The sequence below is a fragment of the Lissotriton vulgaris genome, chromosome 5 (genome assembly GCF_964263255.1).
Source record: "Lissotriton vulgaris chromosome 5, aLisVul1.2, whole genome shotgun sequence".
Classification (NCBI taxonomy): domain Eukaryota; kingdom Metazoa; phylum Chordata; class Amphibia; order Caudata; family Salamandridae; genus Lissotriton; species Lissotriton vulgaris.
This window is the reverse complement of record NC_141693.1, coordinates 923,682,525-923,706,453: the sequence shown is the minus strand read 5'-3', so window position 1 is coordinate 923,706,453 and position 23,929 is coordinate 923,682,525. Positions and strand designations below refer to the sequence as shown.

Genomic DNA, 23,929 nt, shown 5'->3' with positions numbered 1-23,929 from the left:
AAATCTGTCCATTTTACCCAACCATAATGAAAATCCTGTAGCTGCACACGATCCTCAAACCCACCTGCATCATCTACAAAGCCATCACAACATGAACTCCTGTCTATCTGCCCGACATGCTCTATATCACTGAGGGCTCGCTTCACAACCACAGCCAGGACACCATCAGACTGAAGACAAATGTTCACAAGAGAAAAACAAGAATAATGCAAGGCAACAGGCCAGGCCTTCCACATCTAAGTAGCCATGATCTGAAATGACATCCCTGTATCCATTAGGACTGCCCCAACCCAGTCAAACAGACAACTCATTACTGACAATTGTAAATTTATATTCAACACTAATGTCCCAAACCAGCTGTGTATGCCTCCTGAGAAACCCTGGCAAATACATTTTGTCCTTGCTTACCAAAGAACATGATACACCAGGAAGTTTAACATAGTTTCCTATACTGAAAATACATTTTGTGGAAGAATGGGCATCTTCCTATTATTTATCACTTAAGCAACAACTAACTTCTGGAAAAAAATGATCTCCTCTACTAAAAAAAAGCACAAAAAACAAGAGAGCCCCTTATACTTTGGCAAAATGCATAAAATATATCTCTTGTGCTTCCATCTGAACTAATTTGTATGAAATAGAACCCTACTGCACATTTTTTCAATTCTTTTTCCCATTTCCCATTCTCTATTTGTCAAACTGTTATTTTCTCTATTTGGTCAGTATTACGCTTTTTATAATGTAACCACTATTGTTTCTTGTAACACTTGATATTGTATCTGGATGCAACAGCTAAATAAATGTTGAAATTGTCATATTGCCCCCCTCACAGACTTTACTTTCACTCAGAGCTTTATTGCTTCCACAGTGTTTATTTGGAGCAGAATTTAAATATCGCTGAGACTTTTTGTATGTGTAGCTGATTTCTGTGTGCACACTTTCGGATAAGTCAAAGGCCTTCGGTCAAAGTATGTTTTAAAGAAAACTTGAGTTGGTGGCTTCTTCTACCTCAAGATACTCATCGGAGAAAGATGAGATTCCACAAAGCCCTCCTAAATTTCCCTGACAAAAGGGTAGATTCTCTGCATTAGAGGAGCTTGAAGTTAAGAACATCACAGTCATTTTATTCATCGCAATAAAGCAGACATTGCATGACCTGAACGTCTTGGTCTGAAACGGTCATTTTTCTCTACAAATTATAAAAACATGCGACGAGTTTTATTTACGACTGTTGCAAACAAGGTCTGTCCTAATATCTTTGTCATAAACAAGTATGTGCTTATTGTTTTGAGCCTTAAGAAAATGGAAAATATTTGCCAAAGGGCTCATCAAATAAATTAAAGAGAGTGCAGACAAAAAACACACACACTGTTCCATATAAACATTGACAGAAACAGGAAGCCACAGGAAGCCACAGGAACGCCTAATGATCAAGTTTCAAAATTGTTCAAAGATCATATTTTGATGTGGAAACATATTATATAATAGTTTACTCAAGAGAAGAGTCAATGCTGACTAACAAAATACATTTACAATTTTACCTAGAGTACAATATTTCAGTACACATTATTAAAAGTTTAAGAACCATTTAATTAATTACCTGATGTAGAGCTAAATATGTCCCGGCTGATCCTGGGTCAAAATTCCCAAGGCATAATACTGTTTCAAGACTAGCAGCAGCCAGTGTGGCAATACAGTGGTTGTTCATGGCAATGTTCATGGACTGCATAAGCACTTCTGAAGCCTGAGACAGGTACTTCTGAACCAATACCCTTTTCACCTGTAAAACACAATGCTGTTAAATATTGTATTCCTAACTAGTGACGGTATTGCACGTTTAGCCATTCTGCTGAATTAAATGACACAGTAAGAAATTGTGTTATAAACTGTGAAGGATGCGACTCCTTCCTAAGTAATTGGTCTGGCATATTATCTTTACTGGGAACCAAATACCCCAGTGTAGCTCTTAACTCTTGCAAGGTAGCCAAAAGCAATTTAGGGCCTACTCAAGGGAGGTGGTGTGGGCTAGCAACCCCAACTCCCTGGTACGCAACACTACTCAAATATTTGTCCAGCCAGTGATTATTTCTTAGAAAAAGGAAAGATACTTTATGACACATGCATTAAGAACAAACATATATAATCTGGTAGATGGAAATACCATCTGTGACACCCTCAGGCAGGCTACACCCCCAGCAAGCCATTAACACATCATCACAGTGCCCGCACCTATACTATACTAGATTCAATATCACAACATAAGGGGGACTCTTCATCAATGAAGTAGGCCTACAGTATTTGTCAGAGTGTCATCAATCATGTGTAATCCACCATCAGACTTCCATTAAGATCAATGAGGATAGTAACAACATTCAATAATGTTAATTGTAAGGTAAAATATTGGACTGTAACCATCAATATTGTCAATAAAGCATTGCGTTGAACAAAGTAAATCCCAGAGTCTAATTTCTACCTTCACTATGCTGCTGTTACAGCTTTAGCACCAAGCAACAGGCATCTCTGCAATCCACATCCTATAAGCAGAAGCCCCAGCCCTGGAGGTGCATGAAACCACTGAAGATAGTTTGTTGGGCACATCAATGTAACCTCTTGTGAGATTTATGGCAACTTGTTCGGTCTTGACCGGGTGGGGGCAGCTGTAATTCAGAAGACCCCAAAAGGTTTCCGCAATCTTGCTTAGATCAATCAATCAATCAGCATATTTATAGAGCGCGTTACTCACCTGTGAGGGTCTCAAGGCGCTGAAGGGGGGGCTGCTACTGCTCGAAAAGACAGGTCTTGAGGTGTTTCCTGAAGGTGAGATGGTCCTGGGTCATTCATAGGTGTGCGGGGAGGGAGTTCCATGTCTTGGGTGCCAGATAGGAGAACGATCTTCCTCCGGCGGTGGTTCTGCGGATCCGTGGGACGGTGGCGAGGGATAGGCCGGCGGAGCGGAGCTGGCGGGTGGAAGTGTAGAACGAGAGGCGGTTGTTGAGGTATTCGGGGCCCATGTCGTGGAGCGCTTTGTGTGAGGAGCCTGAATGTGATCCTCCTGTTGACGGGGAGCCAGTGCAGGCCTCTCAGGTGGGCAGATATGTGGCTGTGGTAGGGGACGTCGAGGATGAGTCGTGCGGACGCGTTCTGTATGCGTTGTAGTTATTTCTGAAGTTTGGCGGTGGTTCCTGCGTATAGGGCATTTCCGTAGTCCAGTCGGATGGTGACGAGGGCCTGGGTGACGGTTTTTCTGGTTTTGGTGGGGATCTACCTGAAGATTTTTCGGAGCATGCGCAGGGTGTTGAAGCAAGAGGACGAGAAAGGCATGGACTTGCTTGGTCATCGTGAGGGAGGAGTCCAGGATGAATCCTAGGTTTCATGCGTGGTCCGAGGGTGTCGGTGCGGAGCCCAGAGCTGAGGGCCACCAGGAGTCGTCCCAGGCGGATGGGGAGTTTCCGAGGATGAGGACCTACGTCTTGTCTGAGTTCAGTTTCAAGCGGCTGAGCTTCATCCATTCTGCGACGTCTTTCATTCCTTCCTGGAGGTTGGTTTTGGTGAGGGAGAGTATCAGCTGGGTGTCTTCGGCGTAGGAGATGATGTTGATGTTGTGTGTGTGTGCGATGGCGGAGAGGGGGCTCATGTAGATGTTGAAGAGGGTTGGGCTGAGCGAGGAGCCTTGGGGTACGCCGCAGATGATCTCGGTGGCCTCTGATTGGAAGGGAAGGAGGCAAACTCTCTGGGTTCTGTTGGAGAGGAACGAGGCGATCCAGTCCAGGGCCTTTCCTTGGATCCCAGTGTTGAAGAGGCGGGTTATTAGGGTGCGGTGGCATACGGTATCGAAGGCTGCCGAGATGTCCAGGAGGATGAGGGCGGTTGTTTCTCCGTTGTCCATCAGGGTCCTGATGTCCTCGGTGGCTGCGATGAGGGCAGTGTCGGTGCTGTGGTTGGCTCGAAATCCGGACTGGGAGGGATAGAGCGAGTTGTTTGTCTCGAGGAAAGCAGTCAGCTGTTTATTAACGGTCTTCTCGATGACTTTGGCCGGGAAGGGAAGAAGAGCGATGGGGCGGAAGTTCTTGAGGTCTTTGGGGTCCGCTGTGGGTTTCTTCAGAAGGGAGTTGATTTCTGCTTGCTTTCAGTTCTCCGGGAAGGGGGCTGACGTGAAGGAGCTGTTTACGACATTCCGGAGAGGGGGTGCGATGATGGTGTCGGATTTGTTGAAGATGTGATGGAGGCATGGGTCCGAGGGGGAGCCAGAGTGGATGGAATTCATGATGTTGGTGGTGTCTTCAGTGCTGATGGGGGTCCAGGCGCTGAGGGTGGTGGTGGGGGGCGCTGGTTCGGTGGCTGGAGGCGGAGTCTGGGGTCGGAAGCTGTTGTGTATGTCTGTGATCTTTCGGTGGAAGAACGTGGAGAGGGAGTTGCAGAGTTCTTGATACGGTGTGATGTCGTTGTTGCTGGCGCTGGGGTTGGAGAGCTCTTTGACGATGTTGAAGAGTTCCTTGCTGTTGTGGATGTTGTTGTCTAGTCACTCTTTGAATGATGTCCTTTTGGTGGTGCGGATCAGCTGGCGGTGTTCTCTGGTTGCGTTCTTGAGGGCTGACAAGTTTTCTGTAGTTTGTTCGTGGCGCCAGGTTTTTTCGAGGGTTCGGCAGGATTTTTTTGATTCTTTGAGGGCATCTGTGAACCATGAGGTTTTCCTGCTGTTGGTCCTGCCTGGGGGGTTCTTCAGCGGTGCAAGGTCCTCGGCGCAGTTGGTGATCCACTGTGCGAGGTTGTGGGCTGCGTCGTTGGTGTCGGTTTTGGCTGGCGGGTTCTGGCTCAGCGATGAGAGGAGCTGGTCTGTGGTGATTTTGCTCTAGCCTCTGCGGGGGGTTTGTTGTGTGCGGTGGTGGGATGTATTCTTTTTGAAGATGAAGTGGATGCATCTGTGGTCGGTCCAGTGGAGTCTGGTGGTGTGGCTGAAGGTAACATGGTTGCTGGCGGAGAAGATGGGGTCAATAGTGTGGCCAGCGATGTGGGTGGAGGTGTTTACCAGTTGCTTGAGTCCGAGGCTGGCGAGATTGTCGAGCAGGGTGGTGGTGTTGTTGTCGCTGTTTTTCTCCAGGTGGAAATTCAGGTCTCCTAGGAGGATGTATTCTGGTGAGGCTAGGACGTGCGGGCTGATAAAGTCAGCGATGGTTTAGCTGAATTGTGTGCGTGGGCCCGGCGTTCCTCTGAGGGTGGTCTTGGGGTCGGCGTGAATCTGGAAGTGTAGGTGTTCGGAGGCGGGGAGTGTGTCTTCGGTGATGGTCGTGATGTTGATGGCGATTCCCTCTCCGGTTTGGTTGACGCGGTCCTTCCGGATGATCTTGTAGCCGTCCGGGATGGCTATGGCGATGTCTCGGGCCGAGGACGCGTTCATCCAGGTTTCGTGGCGTGCTTGTGGACGGATCGGGTGTTGAGGAGGATGCACTTGAGGTGGTTGTTGTTGTTGCTTGGTCTGACGGGCAGGGGGCAGGATCGGAGGCAGGTGAATTTGCAGGCGTGACAGGTGAAGGGTCCGTGGGTTCGCTTCGGGCCGGCTCGGTAGCAGGTGGGTGGTCGGCCGGAGTTGAGTTCGTTGAGGGAAGCGGAGTCGTATCTCAGTCGGGGTCCCTGGTTCTTGCGGGGGCCAGGGGTTCTGGTGCTGGGCGTGGTCCAGACGCGGACGGGCGCAGACGGGCCTGCCTTAGGCGCGCCCGCTGCACACGGCCACTGCGCGGCCTCCATATGAGGGGTAGAGGGAAGGAGGAGCAGTTGGGAGGTGGGAGCGGGGCGGCCAATGGACGACAAGGGGTCGGGGCTGCAGGGACGCAGCGGCGGGGAAACGGAGGGCAAGGGGGCAACGAAGTAGGGGGCACAGAGGAGACCGGGCCAAAGGGTACAGAAATGAAGGGCACAGGCAAGTACAGTCAGTGAGGCACAGAGGAAGAAAAACGGGCTAAAAGGGGTACAGAAAATGAAAAGGACACAAGGCAGGTACAATGTCAGTGAGGCACAGCGGAAGAAAACGGGCTGAAATGGGTACAAAAAATGAAAGGACACAAGGCAGGTACAAATGTCAGTGAGGCACAGAGGAGGAAAAGCGGTCTGAAAGGGGTACAAAACCAAAAGAACGCAGGGGCAAGTATAGGGGACAGAGACCAGCAGCACACGCAGGCAGGTAAAACGGGGCAGAGGAGGTACGAAGGCAAAAGACACAGAGGAGAAGAACGGCAGATACAGATATCAGCAGGCACAGGCGAGGTGGGCTGAGCCCGGGCAGCAGTGACAGCGAGTCTACATCTTACACAGGGGGCTGCGTGGTGGTGAGGGGAGGGACCTGCCTGGTGGCAGGGTCAAGGGTCGCTCTCTCTACCGCTGCGCGGCCTCCATATGAGGGGCAGAGGGAGGGAGGAACAGTTGTGAGGTGGGAGCGGGGCGGCCAATGGACGACAAGGGGTCGGGCCGCAGGGACGCAGCGGCGGGGAAACGGAGGGCAAGGGGGCAACGAAGGCGGGGGGCACAGAGGAGACCGGGCCAAAGGGTACAGAAACGAAGGGCACAGGCAAGTATAGTCAGTGAGGAACAGAGGAAGAAAAACGGGCTGAAAGGGGTACAGAAAATGAAAAGGACACAAGGCAGGTACAAATGTCAGTGAGGCACAGTGGAAGAAAACGGGCTGAAAGGGGTACAAAAAACGAAAGGACAGAAGGCAGGTACAAATGTCAGTGAGGCACAGAGGAGGAAAAGTGGGCTGAAAGGGGTACAAAACCAAAAGGACGCAGTGGCAAGAATAGAGGACAGAGACAAGCAGCACACGCAGGCGGGTAAAACGGGGCAGAGGAGGTACGAAGGCAAAAGGACACAGAGGAGAAGAACGGCAGATACAGATATCAGCAGGCACAGGAGAGGTGGGCTGAGCCTGGGCGGCAGTGGCAGTGAGTCCACAGGTCACACAGGGGGCTGCGTGGCGGTGAGGGGAGCGACCTGCCTGGTGGCAGGGTCAAGGGTCGCTTTATACCCTGCTGACTCCTGGGGCATCAGAAAAGGAATATAGGTAACTATCTGAGCACCCCACAGGAATGTGAGGCACACCTGTTCCGGAAGCAGTAAATATTTCACAAGCGGCTTTGCAAAAGGCTTATTCTTTTCTTGTTTTTATTTTACCTCACTGTGGCAGTGTGCCGTACTTTTCAACTATCAATGCTGGGTGCCCCATGCCCTCTGTAGGATCACCTGGCATACTCTTGCATCTTGGCAGGATGGGGAGCACACTGCCACGCTACCTGGCCTGCTCTCTGCATGGCCAACACTACTTTGTTCTGGTATGGTTCTCCTCTCGCATTCATATAGAGCAGGGAGGAATGGCTGCTGGGTGCACCTGCCCCCTCCCCTCTCTAGACACAGATAATAGGGGGGAGAGCACCCGCCTCACTCCTCGGTCCTGTGGGACAATTATCAATGGGTCAGGTCTCAGGGGATGGGCTCCTCACCTCGAAGCCGAGAATTAATCCACAGAACCCGCGATTGTGCCGCTGTGTATTCACTTGCCCGGCTATTATGCCACCGCCCACCTCCTGAGCAATCAACTAACCGAACCCGCGATCGTGCAGAATGGGTAACCTACACCAGGATAACCTGTTGACGTTCACTCCCGATACCCAATAGGGAACCCCCTGTAAACTCCGTAATTTCCGAGTTGGCTGACCCGGTTCTTAAATTCCACCGGACGGCACGCGCACCAAGCCTTACTCCATCGTCCACGTCACGCTCTCACGAAATCTACATAATATCTATGTCCTGATGATGATCCGTGTAACGCTTTAACGGATCGAAACGCCGTCGACAATTGAAAACACCTTATACATTCCAAACTTTATGTGTACTTCAAATGTAAAGGTGTTCGTTGTGTTTTGTTGTACCTTGACACTGTGCAATATCCAGTGGAACAAACCTTAAGCTTTTGCTTAAAAGCCCTTTGTTTCATGTTCTGTCTTTCACTGTATGTTGCTCATGTGTTAAGTACGGTACAGGCTTTTGCTCCACTTTGTGTATTGCTGTGTAATATTCATCTTTATTGATTACCAGTAAATATCAGACCTCTGTCCGGTTGGACATGTTAAATCAATATAGCAATGACTGAGTCTATATTCATTGTTCCTTGGTATCCTTCCTGTAAGGGAAACGGTTGTCGAAAAGAAGTCCCTCCCCCTCTAGACACAGATAATAGGGGGGAGAGCACCCGCCTCACTCCTCAGTCCTGTGGGACAATTATCAATGTGTCAGGTCTCAGGGGATGGGCTCCTCACCTCGAAGCCGAGAATTAATCCAGTGGGGAGGTGGAGTGGGTGGGGACATTAATGGACCTCCGATAGGAAGTTGTGCCTACTCACCAATTTACTTGGCTCTCCTCAGGAGTATCTGTGGATTTCACAGTAAAGCGCTATGCACTCTGTTCCCGCTTGGTTCCCCTGGGGACTGAGATTCAGGAGCAAATGAACAACCGCAAAGGGGCACCACACAAAGAAAAAATTATTTAAATTGACATTGTTATGAACAATTTGCAGAGAGATGATGTTTTTTCTTCAAAGAATCTTTATTTTCAATTGTTAAGCACCATACAGCCGACACGTTTCGTCCCAAAGAGGGACTTCTTCAGGGCTTTTTAACTGCAAAGCAATCCTTCCAGGGCGAATTTCCAGATCAGTATTTTGAATGTCGCCTTTCCCAAAATCCGTTTCTTGATTAAAACCTAGAATTTTATTTTCCCCACATTTGAAGATCTAGATACAGAACAATTAGAAGATTGGGAAAATAATTTACGGAACGCATCCTTCACAATGATGCGTATCTTAAAAAACAACTGAGATTCAGGAGCCTGTTTCACTGGCCCCTAATGGCTGATTTTGATGACCAGGGTCTTGTTTTACTCATGGGGACCAGCTTTGGTCTCCTGGCATCTAAAGGGAACTTCTGTAAGGGATCTTGGTTTCTAGTCAGACCTGTCCTCTGCTGGGATCCTGGTGCTCTATCGTGGTTGGGGAATGGGTTCATCCAATGTCCCTCCAAAGCCAGCAAGTTGAAGACCTTCCCTACCAAACTAACCAGGTCACACAACCTCCAGGCTACATGCAGGGCATCTGTGCATCAGCAGAGTCAGGGGCCCGGCTACAGAAGTCCCAGGGAAACCCTTCAGGGTTTACCAACAGGTCAATTTCCCCAACGGTTATTCCGGGGGGCATAAGAGGGTCTAGCACTACTGACCCTGAAGAGACTTATCCTAGTCCTGGGTCCTTGATGGAGTTAAAAGCATTTTGTACATCCTGGCATCAGGTGGCTTCCCCTTCCAGTTGGGCATTCTACCTTGGTCATCAAACCTCGGTCCAGTGTCTTCTTAAATGTCTTCTCAAGTGGTGGTGGAAAGTTCTGGAAGGTAGGCCCCTGAGGGGCCATATCATCATTCCCCCTGTTGCCCCAACCCTCGTGCACAGCATTCTGGGCCATTTTAAGATAGCAATGTTAAGTGGTCTACTGAAGCGCCTTCCGTTAGAGACTCAGCTACGCCTCGAACTGACACAGCTGCTTTATCTCTTCTGACCAAAACTTCAGCCGGGAGCCCCTCCAATCTTTAGTCTTGCTTTCCTCCTTTGTGTCTGTGGGTTTGGGTTTTCGCTGTCCAGGTGGAGCATGAAGAGTTAATTAACATTTGCAGATTTTCTCCCTTCTTTCCCAGTACCTGGGTCAAGCACTGTGGATGGATCTTTTATGTTGGGAGGCCCTTCATCCTGCTCCTGGCCAGCAGGATAATTAACATGGCCTAGAAGGAGGGGGCAAAGGCCTGGAATCGGATTATGACTGGGCTGGTAAAATATGGCAATTGTGTCACAAGAAGTGCGCAGTAATAATGACAGTGATTGTGGAACTACACTTGGGATGCATATTTACTCTAGGATTGAAACCTCACTGCACCCTTCACGCCTTCGTGGGACAAAATTGTATTTTGGTGAAGATTTTGCCTATTATGTTTAATTCAGTTAAGCACCACAGACTTTCAGTAAGCACTACAGCCCTACGATAAGAAGGCCCATTTACATTTTAAAGCCTATCACAGTTCTTCACCAATTCTGTGACAGGCTACCTGTGTGCAGATTCCAGGATGTGCAAGTCTGATATCTCACTCACACAGCCTGCACATGTGTGTGATCACTCTAACTAGTCTAGAGCCTCTTCGCTTAGACTGCAGAAGCAGACCTTAGTTAAAAGACAAACACTGGTGGTTAATACTCTCAGACCATTTCCACAGAATTTACTGTGAGTGAGATTTAGAAGGTGGGACTCACTCACAGTAAAAACCCCAAACCGGTTAGTCCAAAGCAAAAAACTCAAGGGAATCAAATGGATGGAACCATTTCCTACAGACACCAATTATACTGAGCTTCTTCCAGGAAGGTCACAGCCTTTGAGGTAGAGCACACTTTTATCACATATCCCTACAGCAGCTGCACGTTATTTATAAGAGTAGTGGGGTGGGAACGCCAATGCACACCCACTTCCACCCATTCACAGGCACACACTTACATCAACCCATTCATTTACAAGTACAAACACGTGCAGATACTCACATCCTCCCATTAATTCACAAACATACACACACATACTCGCACCTATACATGCACAAAGACACATGTCCCAAACATTCAAAAAAGTACTAACGTGGCCGCAGCGTTAAGGTAGGACCCATGTGTGGCAGGATAGAGAAGCACAACGGTCCAGGAAGGAGCTGGAAGCTTCAGTGAGAAGAGGAAAAACAGAAGATCTTTTCACTTCCTGTCTCTGGCTAATCCAGTTAGGATTACCCAATAAGTGTGAACAACAAAGTGGAGTGGAAACAGTGATACTTGTGTATCCCACCTCACTCAGTGAGGAGTCATTGATAAACAGGTAAACCTGGGCACTTCAGGGCTTAACAATGAAATACCTAGTGCTGACCATCAGTGACGTACCCCGGCTGAAGTCACTGCTCTTAAGGGGAAGAGATCCTCAGAAAACCATGGCTTTGGCTGCGAGAGGCCTGCCCATTAATGCATGTAAAATGCTGGCTGCTTGGACCCTAACATGATGAATGGTTTGTCAGGATGAACTTTGCACAGACTGACATTCATCATGTATTATAAAAAAAAAGGGAGAAGTGAGTCCTGCACCCTTACTGAGGAGCCACCACTGATACTGTACACAATTAACTTTTGCAATACTGGACATCAGTGACAGGTGCATGTTTCATCTGTGTTGCTATTTGTTACACTCTTCTCATTACAGAAAACTAGAGTACTGAGAGGAATCTGGCCATCCCGACTTTCGATGTGCAACAGCAGAGTTGCTGCAGCTCTCAGGGATTAAAGAGGGACTGTTCTCATGAACATACCGAATGTGGCAGCACACCGTAGCCAGCACTAGCCACAGACACATGGAATAGCGGAGGCAGAAGGTGAACAACTGATTTTTAGGTTGAGCCTGAAAAGCGCTTGCACTGTCAGGTGATCTGTTGTATGTTCTTTGTGGTGTCTGCGTCCTCCTTTACTTAGGATTGGCTTTTGTGTGTGCCATCACAAAACAGTAGCCTCCAGATGGCTAACAGTGCCTGCATGTCTCACCTTTTATCTAAAGTAAACACCCATGGAGTATTGGCTCGGGGACGAGCAGGGGCGCACACACTGCAGCAGCGCATGTGAAGCGGGTTTCACGCCCCTTGCCTGGGAAAGCAGCGTCGGCCTAGCAGATAACCCTTTTCCAAAATGAGGTCTTCTGCGTGCCATTAAATTGTTGGTTTTCTGAATTGCACTTTACCAAAACATTCCGTAAAAAATGCAGCGCTTCATGTTAGATGTGCTGTAAAAATGTTGCTGTGGCGACTTTCTGTCACAACAGTCGATCTTCATCTTTTGGTCTTGAGCCGCTGCTCTTGTCACTGCTGCAGCTTCCAGTCCCTCCTCCCGGTCTGCCCCATCACTCTGGGGCATCTCCCTCCCACCTCCACCCATGCAGACACCATGACGCCAGGATTGTGGCTGCCCGAGGCCACCGCAGGAGGCCACTCAAGAGGGCAGCCCTCTAGTGGCATCGGGCACCCTACACCCCCCAGCCTCCTGAGGGGGCAGGGACACGGGGGGTGTCCCCTTCCTGGGCGCGGGCGGTGCAGCGTCATGTCCGGTGTGCGAGGCGGGGTGAGGGGTATATAGGACCCCTTCACCACGCTGACGACCTCTTTGTCGCACCGGACATGCCGCAGTCGCTGCCTCGCTGGACACGCCGTCTAAGGGGTCATGATGAGCTGCTGCGGTGGATTACTTCTCAGAGTTTCGGAGTTTGGGCGGACGCGAGTTGAGGTGAGAGCCTATGCCCAACACCTCTATTCGTCACCCCCCCCCCCCCCCCCCCCCATGTGGGTCTCAACATGCGGGCTTGAGCAGTGTGGGCCCTCCCAGGCCCGAAGCTCCTGAGGTCCACCTCAAAACACCCGTGCGACGGATGGATTTCATGCCGGGTGCTGGTGATAAATTAGGAGTCGGCTCAGGAGCCGTCTCAACTCATTACAACGCACAGACGTGCCGGGGCATCTCCCCCGCCAGCAGAGGCCCCATATTTATACACAGATCTGTCCCCACCCCCACCCCTCAGAGTCCTCTGGTGCGGGGAGATACGGAGCTTTGGGCATATTGAAGGCGGCGGCGCTAATAGACGCTCTTTGCAGAGGCCTGGAGTCTTTACAGTAAGCCTCGGCAGATGTGCCTGCACACGGAGCCTTGTCATCGTGTGTGACGAGCAAACACTGGCCATCTCCAGGCAGATTTATTCCCAATCTCCTCGCGCGCTTTCTTCCATGCTATACGGTGTCCTTACATATCCACAGAATCAACGTCACTGCTGCTTGAGAGCTTTAATGCTGCAGCTGCCATTGCATCAAATAATTCCGTCAACCCCACCCCGCCCCTAAAATGACAGATTATCTCATATTTATTGAGCAAAATGTGTGAAATGTATACACAACTGACATGTTGGCATGCTTTCCAAGTTGCTGCAATAAGCCTTTGCATTGTAAAACACAGCACGCCAAACACCTCAGGTAGGATCGCTGGGAAGAGTCCAAAAGCAACCCTCTGTGAAATATGTTCCTCACAATAAAGTCTATATTTGTAATTGAAATGTATGTTGACTAAAGGAACCGAAAACACACATGGATCTTTAAAGGTTGTCCAGGAAATGTTGCCAGAGCTGATGGTCACATCTGACCTCCTGTGACCTGACCCCTGCACGAGCGGCGGCTTCAGCCCTTGTAGCTGCGCGCCTCACAGGAGACCACTCTGAGGCTAAACACCCAACGAGAGATGCAACTCTGTGTGTGCCCTGCCCACCCCGGCAGGTTCGCCGTGGGTTATGTCTGGGCCAAATCCTGTTTTTGAGCCTGGAGGCAGGGCGAGTGTCGGGTGTCCGGCCGGGTGTTGGCCAGCTTGCGGCATCGTTGTTCCCCCACCTTGGTCTCCGCGCACCCCCCCATGCAAGGGGTTCCCGGTGTAGGTGCCTGGGTCAGAGCAGCGGGGGAGGGATGTAGGCACCGGGGCCTCGCGCCTGGAGTCACGGTGCTTGCATGGTCTGGTTGCGGCGGGGGATTGGGCCTTGCAGCCACGCGACATCTTGGCCGGTCGTCGCGGCTTGTCCGGGCGCTACAACTGCCTAGACAAGTTTGCGATTGGATATGGGGGTAGCTTTCAGGCAAAGAGATGCCCATACCTGCCCGGCAGCTGCGTTACCTGGCCTTGGGATCCCTCCGTGGGGTCCGCGCCATGTTTTCGGGCTTCTGCAAGCCAGGCTGCTCTGCTGAGTCCCGGCGGCCGGGTTCCCCTCCCGGGCCCCTTCCTTGGTCCGGGGGTACTTGAGGCCATATCCTCCACCCGGCGCCCTGCAGCCCCCCTGCCCTCAGCGAGCAATAGGTCGTGGACGCGGCATCAAGCGGTAGCGCTTTAACTGGGGATGTAGCTCAGTGTAGAGCACAGGCTTAGCATGTAGGAGGCCCCGGGTCCAATTCCCGGCATCTACAGCACTTACATGAAAAATTTGCTTTTGTGTGACAAGATGGAGATCGTGCCGCGGACCCTCGTGTGGGGGCTAGGCCTCCCCGCCCCCCTATGCCTGCGTCGTGCTTCAGGACATGGAATCACATGCAATTCAGTCAGAGTGTACATGCATTGTTAATATCGCAACTTAAAACCTGAAGATATAGGGTTGTAACAAAGAACTAAAGACGGGGGCAAGCTTCCTCCGTATGGCTTTAGGCTGTAGCGGAGAGGCAATTTAAAATGCCTTTAGTCCAACCGATCCTCGCTACCGACACTAAAAGGGCAGTTGGCTGCTAACCTTTTCCTCCATCCGGGGCCTAAACGCAAGGCGACATTGCGGTGAACCGCGCCTGGGGCTAGGCCCCCCACATCCTCATTGTATAATAGGCCGCTACCGGCTACGATGTGCTAGCGATCTGCGCATCTTAATGGAGGCATTGCAGGAGGTCAAAATGATCAGCACCCTTAGAGCTACATACTTCCCTTCTTTGGTGTGCTTCTGGATTGGGGGAAGGGGAGGGTCGCTGCTTGTCAAATCTTTTCGGATGATGAACTTTAAGGCTGAAGCATGCTCCTGGTCATGTGCACCAGAAGAAATGTGTCTGCTGCATTAAACAGCCACAAGGCAGCTTGCTGCTTGCAGGTTCGTGTGTCCTTCGCACAAAATGTTTTGTCCTTTAAGTGCTGCAATGGCCTACTAGGGTAAATTACAGCATCAAGTTTACCTGTGATAAATTTGACCAATCGGTTTCTGGTCCGTGGCACAGTTACTTAATTGTTGCAGCTGCGCTTGGGACAGTCCATCACGGGTTGGCGCTGTCTGTCTATTTTAGAGATGATCACAACAGGCACGCATTAATTCAAATACATTAACGTTATTATTGGCTGCTGCACAAGCCATTTATTATTTTGGGGACCTGGAATAGCTTGTATTGTCACACTTGCACAACTGTTAGGGTTAGTAGATTGGCAGCAGGAGCAATGTGTGGTGTCAAACTAAGTGGCTGCATGTCGGGATCCCTGGCATATAGTTGCACAAGTGTCAGGGTTAGTAGTTGTGATGTATGATTGGCAGCATGGCAGGAGCAATAAGTGGTGCAAACTGAACTGATGTCTGTCCTGGCATGGTTCTACCATTTAAGCACTTAACGTGTGAAATCTGTGAGGTCCTGGGTCATTGCGGTGACTCAGTACTGCATCCTTTAGAGGTCAATGATACAGTACCATTGAGTTGGGCAACAATAACCATGTTGTTCAGCGCCAAGATACCATAGGGTGAACATATTCACAATTAGTTGCAAATGGAAATTTTTATAGGAATGTTGTGAAATGCTGTGGGGTCACTCAGCAGTGTAGCAAGCAAGAGTTTTTTCACAATTTCCATAGGCCGTAAGGGTGGGCAGGCAACAGGTTAAACCCAACCAAAACAGCAGGGCACTCTGTGTCTGATGGACAATTGACAGACTTATTTGAAAGGCTTTATACTTGAAAGGTTTTATATAGCGCTGGCTAGACCTGTATGTATCAGAGCGCTTTACATGAGTATCAGACCATAGTTGCAGGCTACATTGTTACAAAGGTTATACAGTTATTAGAGCATAGCTACATAGTTACATGTTCGGTCAAGACAAACAATGAGGGCATATGCGTAAGGGAAAAAATAGGCATGAAGAGAGATTCAGGGGGATACATACATACATTTGTGAACCAGATTGACACCATTCAACTGCTGCCGTAGTTTAGCTTCAAAATGTCTGATCGATGCCGCTAAGTATGGGCATGTTGCTTCAGTTAAGCTAGAATCACCAGCCCTTTAGCCATGGCAGCATGTCGAGTGTGGGAGTTGTCTCCTTAAAAGTGCGCTGTACTTAAGAGGTTGGTGAAACACTGGTTTAGAGGACAAGGGGCAAATTTGTGTTAAGGAACACCAGGCATTCCCAGTATTTTACAATGGCCAGGTTGCGGTCATACTGTTCCCCCTCACCTCCCCGTTCTTACTGACTTGTCTGCTCCCTGGTACACATTAGCAGAAGTTTGGCAGAGCCAGACCTCACCCAGGGGTGCTTGGCTTAAATTTGAGGGACAAGTCCAAATAAATCACATTTACTGAATGTGTGAAAGTTTTCCATTATCTGTGCATAGTTACAGGCCAAAGATTGGTGGCATGTCCCCTGGGTGTTGGGGACGATTTGATTGGTTGTCAAGCTTCTCGATGTTTTCGCAAGCTTGCGCAGGCTGTTGTGGCTGCAGAGTTTGGGGCAGGTTAGCATCCCCACCTTACATTTAGCATTCCAACAGCACAGTAGTTGACAGAACATTGGAAACACTTTCCCAAATCTGGCACCAGATCACAAGGTTAGTCAGGGCCAACCTGCCTGTTGGGTTCCTTGTGCAGGTGAAGACTCAATACAGTTCCTGCAGAGTCCCATCAAGCTGGAATTAAAGCGTTGCCTGAGTTATCCCTGGGCGTAAAGGGAGGCCAGGTAAGCAGCCAGGGGTCCACAAAGCAGGATCTCTGAGCGTATTATATGCCGACTGCATCACCTACACCAAGAAAGCAAGCATGTCTTTTAAGTGTTGGGCTGGACCCATACTTGACATCAAGTAATAATTTAGCTTTGCTAAACTTGCCAGGAAGACAATGCTATTCGGGAGCGATTGAGCGCTGCGGGTGCCCATTCCTTGCTTGAGATAGTAGAAAGCTTTGGGTACCTGATAGTATACACATACTAGTCCGGTGGCGAGCAGGCATTCAAAACCTAGGTTGGGGGTCAACTCTGTTACATCCCAGGGTGACCAGGAGGGTACAGGACTGGGGGTTAGGAAACCCTGACGGAGCATGGGAGGTGCTGGCAGTAGGTCCACAGCACTCCGCGAGCTCTCCACCAGTGGTATTGTTAGTAGCCCCAATTTTCACCATGTGAACAATACATTAGAAGGTTTGGGATACAATGTCACCTGTCTACTAAGCTACCGCGGGCAGTGGTGTGGGGGTGCTCCAGAACAAGGTGTATCACGTTGGCCTACAATGCTAAAGCTCGTAGGGGCATAGTTCAGGCACAAGGGACCTCCATTTGCCAGATCTTCCGGGTCCCCGCGAAGCTCCATATGCTCTTCAAGCTTTATGCTTGAGTCTCCATAGGAACATTTCAGCCTACACCTCAAACTACAGCAAAGACTAGTAGGGGGAGGTCCCCCAACACATCCTGTTCATCCACCTTGTTGTTCACAAGAACCGCATATGGGAGAGTTTCTATTACCTGTACATAGTTCATTCAGATACTCAGTATCATGTTAATTTCAAATTCGCTGTAGTTGTGAGCCGCAAGCGATAGATTCCCTCAATGCCAGCAACGGCTCACATTGTCAGCAATTAAGCTGCCTGGGAAGGCTGGGTGCAGTCACCACAGATTAAACTGAACAGACAACAGTATGGCAGAAGGGTGCCATGTGGAAAGAACCAGTAAATAGGTTAATCCAAGGGTGCCTTTGGCCTAACGGCTGGTAGCTTTTCAAGGGCAAGAGTTAAGGTAGGCACCTAATCGTTTACAACGTAGCACATTAAGGCAGGCGGTGTGGTATTGCAAGTAAATGAAGTACCTGAGGGGACAAAAGCAGGCGAAATTCCCACAAGGAATAAAGGGTACAAGCAAAGTACTTGAGGAGACACTTGCTCAGGGTTATATAACGGTAGTTTAACATGCCAGTTCGCCATGATGTAGCAATGAAAGAGGACTGTGCAAATGTGTGCACTCTGCCCCATGGGCAAGCCTCAGTGAAGCACAGGCGCTTCTCGCCCTGATAGCAGAGGTAGACAAGCTGGTGTGGGAGAGGCCACCTAACAAGTGGGCTGCTGTCCCATAATTTGGAGACACAGGTGTTTAGCCACATACAGTACTGCAAATACAGGTTACAGAAAGTGGAGCCTACATTAGCTGAAAGGTCTCGGTTCACAGGTTCTCAGTCTAAGGGGGTGTTGTGCTCCATCAGGCATGGGCCACCCAGGTGCACGCATAAGGTTAGATAAAAAATAATAATAATAAAAGTAGGACGTAGTCACTCCTTAACTTTAGGCTCCATATCACCGTCAGTGACCTCTGAGCAGGTATGCCTACGGGGATTTCACCTCGGAGGGAGCTGAGCTGGCTTTCTCCATAAGGACCAAGGGATGCCGGGCAAGGGCAGGAGGGCCTCCTTTGCTCACTGTCACATACTTCTAGTTATGGACACTCGTCCGGATTTAGAAAGCAAAAGCAAAGGCTAAAGTACATCCTCGCCCTTTATCCCAAAGTTGGCAGATGGGTGTAGGAGCGGTCAGCTAACAGGTGGGCTGCTGCCCCTTAGATGTGGGGCACAGGTGTGCAGGATACACAGTGCTAGTTGGACGGTAGCTAGGTGAGATCAGCAAATTAAGGGGGCTTTGGAGCCATAGTGCCTGAATCCGCCCCGCCCAGAGCTGGCACAGTGCAAAGTCATGTGGAGCAGTGGAACTTTCTCATTTGAGCATTAGTTCTTGGCACAAGTTCACAGGATAGAAGTTCTTTTGGTTTCATTAGACACTAGCAATCTAACGTCAAGGGCTATTGGGATAGAGAGGGGTTCATCTATCAAAAGTAAGGAGTTATCCCCTCCCTTGGATTGGCAGGGGCCCTATAAATGGGAAGTTGTAGGTGAGAAGGGAGCGATTTTGGTGGGGGGCTCTGTTGGCGACGGTGGCCGCTGCCAGAGCTGTGACGGAGTTACAGGGAAATCTGGAAGCAAATGGGTACAGAAGAGTACCTCTGCACGGCACATAGGGGTGCCAGAGCCAGAGCCAGAGCCCAGGAGCCTCAAGGGAGGTTCCTGGAAACGGTGTCGGCGCCCCATCAGTCCTTCGGGCGGTTGTGGGCCTGAACAACTGGTGGCTTGCCTTGCTACGCTCCGCCCTGAAAGGGGCGTGAGTAATAAGGGACCAAGTGTCACGTGATCCGGGAGGAGGATCACCAGAAGGGGCAGCACAGATGGGGTTCGCTCCAGTGCTGCTCGGCTCATCAGGCGGGCAGGTGGCAAGAATGCTGCCTGCCCTTGGATGGCCCGTAAGATAACCCACCATATTACATAACTTTGTATGTAATAAACCTGCAGCATTTTTTCCAATGCAAAATCTGTGTGGTGTGTACTTGTTTGCATGCATGCATGTGTTTGGGGGTGGGGAGTGTTGCCATGATGGTACTATGCCACCACCACAGTCTTTTCTGAAGCTGTTAGTTCGGGGGCTGCGGGCAGCACTTCGCCACTCTAGCCAAGCTTTATCAGTAAGTGTCACCCCATGTCCGTGAGTGCTCTCCCACCACTATCATACTTCCTTTATCTTCCGCTGGGGACAGAGAGTGAGTGGCCACTGCACCCTCCCACTGCGCATGCAAGTTAGCCTCCTGAGCTCTAGGCATGCCAACGGCGCGCCCCCACTACACGGACATAAGCCATCCCCGATGAAACGTTACCGCACCAGGGAGGGACCATTGTATGCAAGATTGTGTCCTGTCACCATGGAGGACAGCGGTGCAGGAGGGGGTTGATACCCTCCTCCGCACTTTGTCAAGCCCCTCCACCTCCCCATGTATGTCTGACACAGGAAGCTCGGAACTCGAAAGAGAGGCGACTCAACCAACTGGCCACGGTATTGGCCGGTGCCACAGCAGGCTGTCAGGGTAGGCCCTGGCAGAGGGTCACTACCTTAGCGGAGATGAGGCTGGAGGTTCTTTGAGGGCGGGGCTGCACCAGCTCGGAGGCCATGTCTCCCCCTCACCAAATACGTGCAGCGGGGTGGGTGCCTATCATTGGCTGGGGAAGCGGGCGATGCACAGGAGATGAGATGAATGCAGCCAGTGCCCTGGGAATGGTGTTGCATCTTCTGATTACGTCTAAGGGGAGAGATTGGCAGTCCCACATTGCAAAACTTTTTCACCTGCAGAGTACGTGCATTATGTAAGTCAACAATATGACACCTTTACCAGATCGGTGTGCTCCAGTGATCAACTCACAGCTCTAACTACTGTTCAGTCACATGAGGCCCTGAATGCAAACATCCCATGCTCACGGCTTCAAATGCAAACTTGTGCAGGAGTCAGGACACACCGCCAAATGCACACATCACATACAAGAGCTCAGAAAGCACATCTTTGAAAGCACACCTGTGTAAACGTTCTGGGCTTGGGCTGTCTTGCGCGCAGCTATGAATCCAGTCTTCCCCACACTCAGATATCAAAGCAGACCTGTCATGCACAAAATTTAATGCACATGTCCACCCTAATATTTAGCTCTCAACACTAATATACCTGTCCTTCAATGTTTTCAGTATACACTGGGTTATCAACCTACAATCAGAACTCACTGGTCTGACCAGCAGTTTATACCCACGCAGTCCTAAATGTACAAGTCACTCGTGTGCACATTGAACCCTCGAAGGGATACTTTTGCCACAGCACTTAACAATCCCATAAGCTAGGGTTGTATAGGTGACCAACACATCTCTGACTGCACACCCGTAACGCACAACTGTAAATGCAAGCCTTCCATGAACTTGGGTTGAATGCACACCAGCTCCCAACAGGCCTCAAAATGCACGTCTGACCTAGTCGATATAGCATGGATTGATCAGGTAGCCTTACAGTTTTGAATGGGTATCTGACACACGCATCGGTGAATGCTGACTTATCACCCACATCTCTGACTGCACACCTGACCCCATTATAACTGTAAATGCACACCTTTGGTCCAGAGCTCTAAATACACACAATTCTGAATGTGCACATGGCTGGCATACATATGATAGTACACCTGCTTCACACACAGCTCAGAATGCACACTTCTTCTCCCAAACTGCTTTGACTGCTTACTTCTCCCAGGGGCAACTCTAAATACAAGTATTTGCAAAAGATGATAAGATGCATGCTTGCAAATAGTCTAAAACCCTGGCTATCACTCTAGGTAGCATTACAACCCATTGTTTGTTGCCACTGCGCCCCTCTAGGCAGAGGCCTATCTTATACAGATCAGTACTGACTCTGTTCTTCAAGGAAACAGTCTATCCCAAGTTGCCAGGGGAAAGGCCCTCCAGAAGGGAACGCGACCCCAAGCCATTTTAGGACTTGTTAGGCCTAGCCCATGAGGTATAATTTGAATCCTGTGGCACAGTGAGCATCGAGCTACTTGAAAGCAATTGCCCCATCTGCTTGTATGTGTTTGATACATACTTATACAACACACAGCTCTGAATACACACAGCCCACACAGATGTGCAGAAACACACCTGTGCATATTGTACACCTGTAACACAAGAGATTGTATTGCATGAGTGTCCCACACAAAGCTGTGAATGCGCTTCTGTCCCTTACACATCTGAATGCACACCTGTTCTACAGACAGCTCTGAATGCAAAATATCGTACCGTGCATCTATGGATTCATACCTGTATTCAAAGTGAATTAAAAGAAAGTATGGGACCTGTGACGTTGCGTGCATTATGGACGGTGTGAGTGAGCATAGGGTGGGGTCAAAGGCATGGCTTTAAAAAAATATATTGTTATGTTGATTTGTGTAGCACACTAATCACCTGAAAGAGTAAACAGGCTCTTGGGCAGGTGTGTGGTCCAAACGTGCTATTTTGAAGAGTCTGGTCTTCACCTTCTTGCAGAACTCAAGAAGTGAAAAGGAGGCTCTGATGTGTTCAGGTAGGTCGTTCCATGTCTCGGGTGTGATGGAAGAAAATTCTGTCACTGTTTTTGGTCTTTCACCTTCAAGTAACTACATATAAAATAACACAGCTTAAATGAAAAATAAAAGCAAGTTAAGTTAATAAGTGGAAAATAGATCCTGGTTGGACTTGTTGAGAATAATGACTTGTATTTTTAGTGCTATGAGCTCCCAGTCTGTGTCAGAAAGCACTATGAATATGTAATTCATTATCTAAACTTGCATTACACACAGTATAAGATAGGCTGCTACAAAATGTTCAAAAGGTTTTAGGATAAAAAAATCCAAAATATAGATTTTAATTAGGCCTGGGTGAAGCACTACGCTACGCTCGCGTAGTATGCGATGTTTGCGCAACTTCGCACTACACGAGCTGCATGTAGCACGGTGCGAACACGCGTAGCATAGCGTAGTGCAGCTGTCATTATTTGCTTGCTCGAGGTACTCAACGTCAAGTTGGCGACCAGGAGCAAGCAAAATGACATACTGGCGAGACTTTTTCCTCGTTCACGATCAGCAACATCAAGTTGCCGATCGCGAGCGTGGAAAATAACCCTTCCTGCGAGATTCTCAACGCGGGGAGGTCTGTTTTCTCATTGCGAGTTGTCGCGTATGCTCGCGACCGCTCGCGATGAGAAACTACCAGTCCGCATTGAGAAAGCTGCCGCTCGAGGAAAAATCTCCTCGAGTGGCAGAAAACTACAGCTCGCACTGTGCAAGATGCCATTTTCGATGCTTGCACAGTGCCGGATGCTTGTCCGCACTGTGCAATCATTGAAAACAGCATCTTGCACAGTGCGAACATGCTACTACGCAGTTCGCATAGTGCTACGCGTAGCTCGCGAAGTGCACTTCGGGTAGCTTTGCAAAGCGCTACTTCGCAAACTACGCCCAGCCCTAATTTTAATAATACCAGACTGCACCTAATGCAATTGTTTTAATGCTGTCTTTAGAAGCAGCCACTTCACAGCTCAGCTGGTAACTTCCTTGCAATATCACTGCTGAAGAATAACTCTGTGGCATCACAAAGCCTCAAGTGACTCCATAAGTGAAAGCCAAATCAGGCTTCTAAGTAACCTTTACATTTGCAGATTGCCCAGTTGTGCAGATTTGAATTTCTGTCAGTCAAACAGGCACCTGATTAGAAGACTTGTTTAGCTGCTTGCCCACTCCCTCTGCTTCACAGCACAGGAGACTCCCTGCCTTACAGTTAAGACCTGGGACGGTTGTCTTTTAACAAAAAGTTGGGGAACTGTTTTTCTTAAATGAAGAAAGTATGGGCACGTTGTGCCCCTCAGACCCGGCCCACTTTGGCCACTGGATGCATACCTGAAACATACACACTCTGAATCCACACATGCTCTCCACATAGCTCTGGATCCATCCTTGGCCCACATGTAGCATGAAATACACATCTGTACCACCCACAGCTCTGATTATACATCTGGCTCACAGCTCTGACCACAGAACTGGCACACACAGCCTTGACAACACCATACTGTATGCCCACCGGCCCATATGCCCTTAAACGCATCTCTAAAAGCACAACTGGTGTGGACATCTCTGAACAAGCAAGTAACAAGCTTGCTGCTCCGAATACAAAATTGTCGTGAACAAGTCCGCAGTGCACACCTGTTCTACAGACATCTTTGAATGCTCATGTGCCGGGAGTATCTCATACACACCCATCTTACACACCACTTCAAGTAAGCCTATTCTGTGTAACAGTTTTAATTGAACAACTGTCTTGCACAGAGTACCACATGTGCACGCTCCAAATACAGATTTACGTTCATTCCTGTCCCACACAACTCTGAGTGCACACCGGCCCAACATGCCTTTTAATGGACATCTCAGCCATACAGCCAGCTCTGAGTACTGCCTCATAAAGTGCTCTATATGCACATCTGCTCCACACAACTCCAAATGCGAACCTGTTCCATATAACTCTGAATTCCTTCGTTTTAATCTCAATTTACATGTTCCACACTCCTCCTCGCACAGACAGGTCTAAGTGCTCACTTATCTCATAGCATTCAGAATGTTCAGCTGCCCAGAACCAGCTGTTAATACACATCTGTCCATCATAA

At 49.3% G+C, this 23,929-nt stretch overlaps 1 protein-coding gene across 1 annotated transcript in view; it reads right to left on the bottom strand.

Annotated features, from left to right (window-relative positions):
* CFAP46 (cilia and flagella associated protein 46) overlaps positions 1-23,929 on the bottom strand; it is a 1,558,477-nt gene that overhangs the window by 519,619 nt on the left and 1,014,929 nt on the right. The window contains exon 45 of the mRNA XM_086922533.1: positions 1,601-1,780. Coding sequence (XP_086778659.1) covers positions 1,601-1,780 — 180 coding nt within the window. The remainder of the gene's footprint in view (positions 1-1,600; positions 1,781-23,929) is intronic.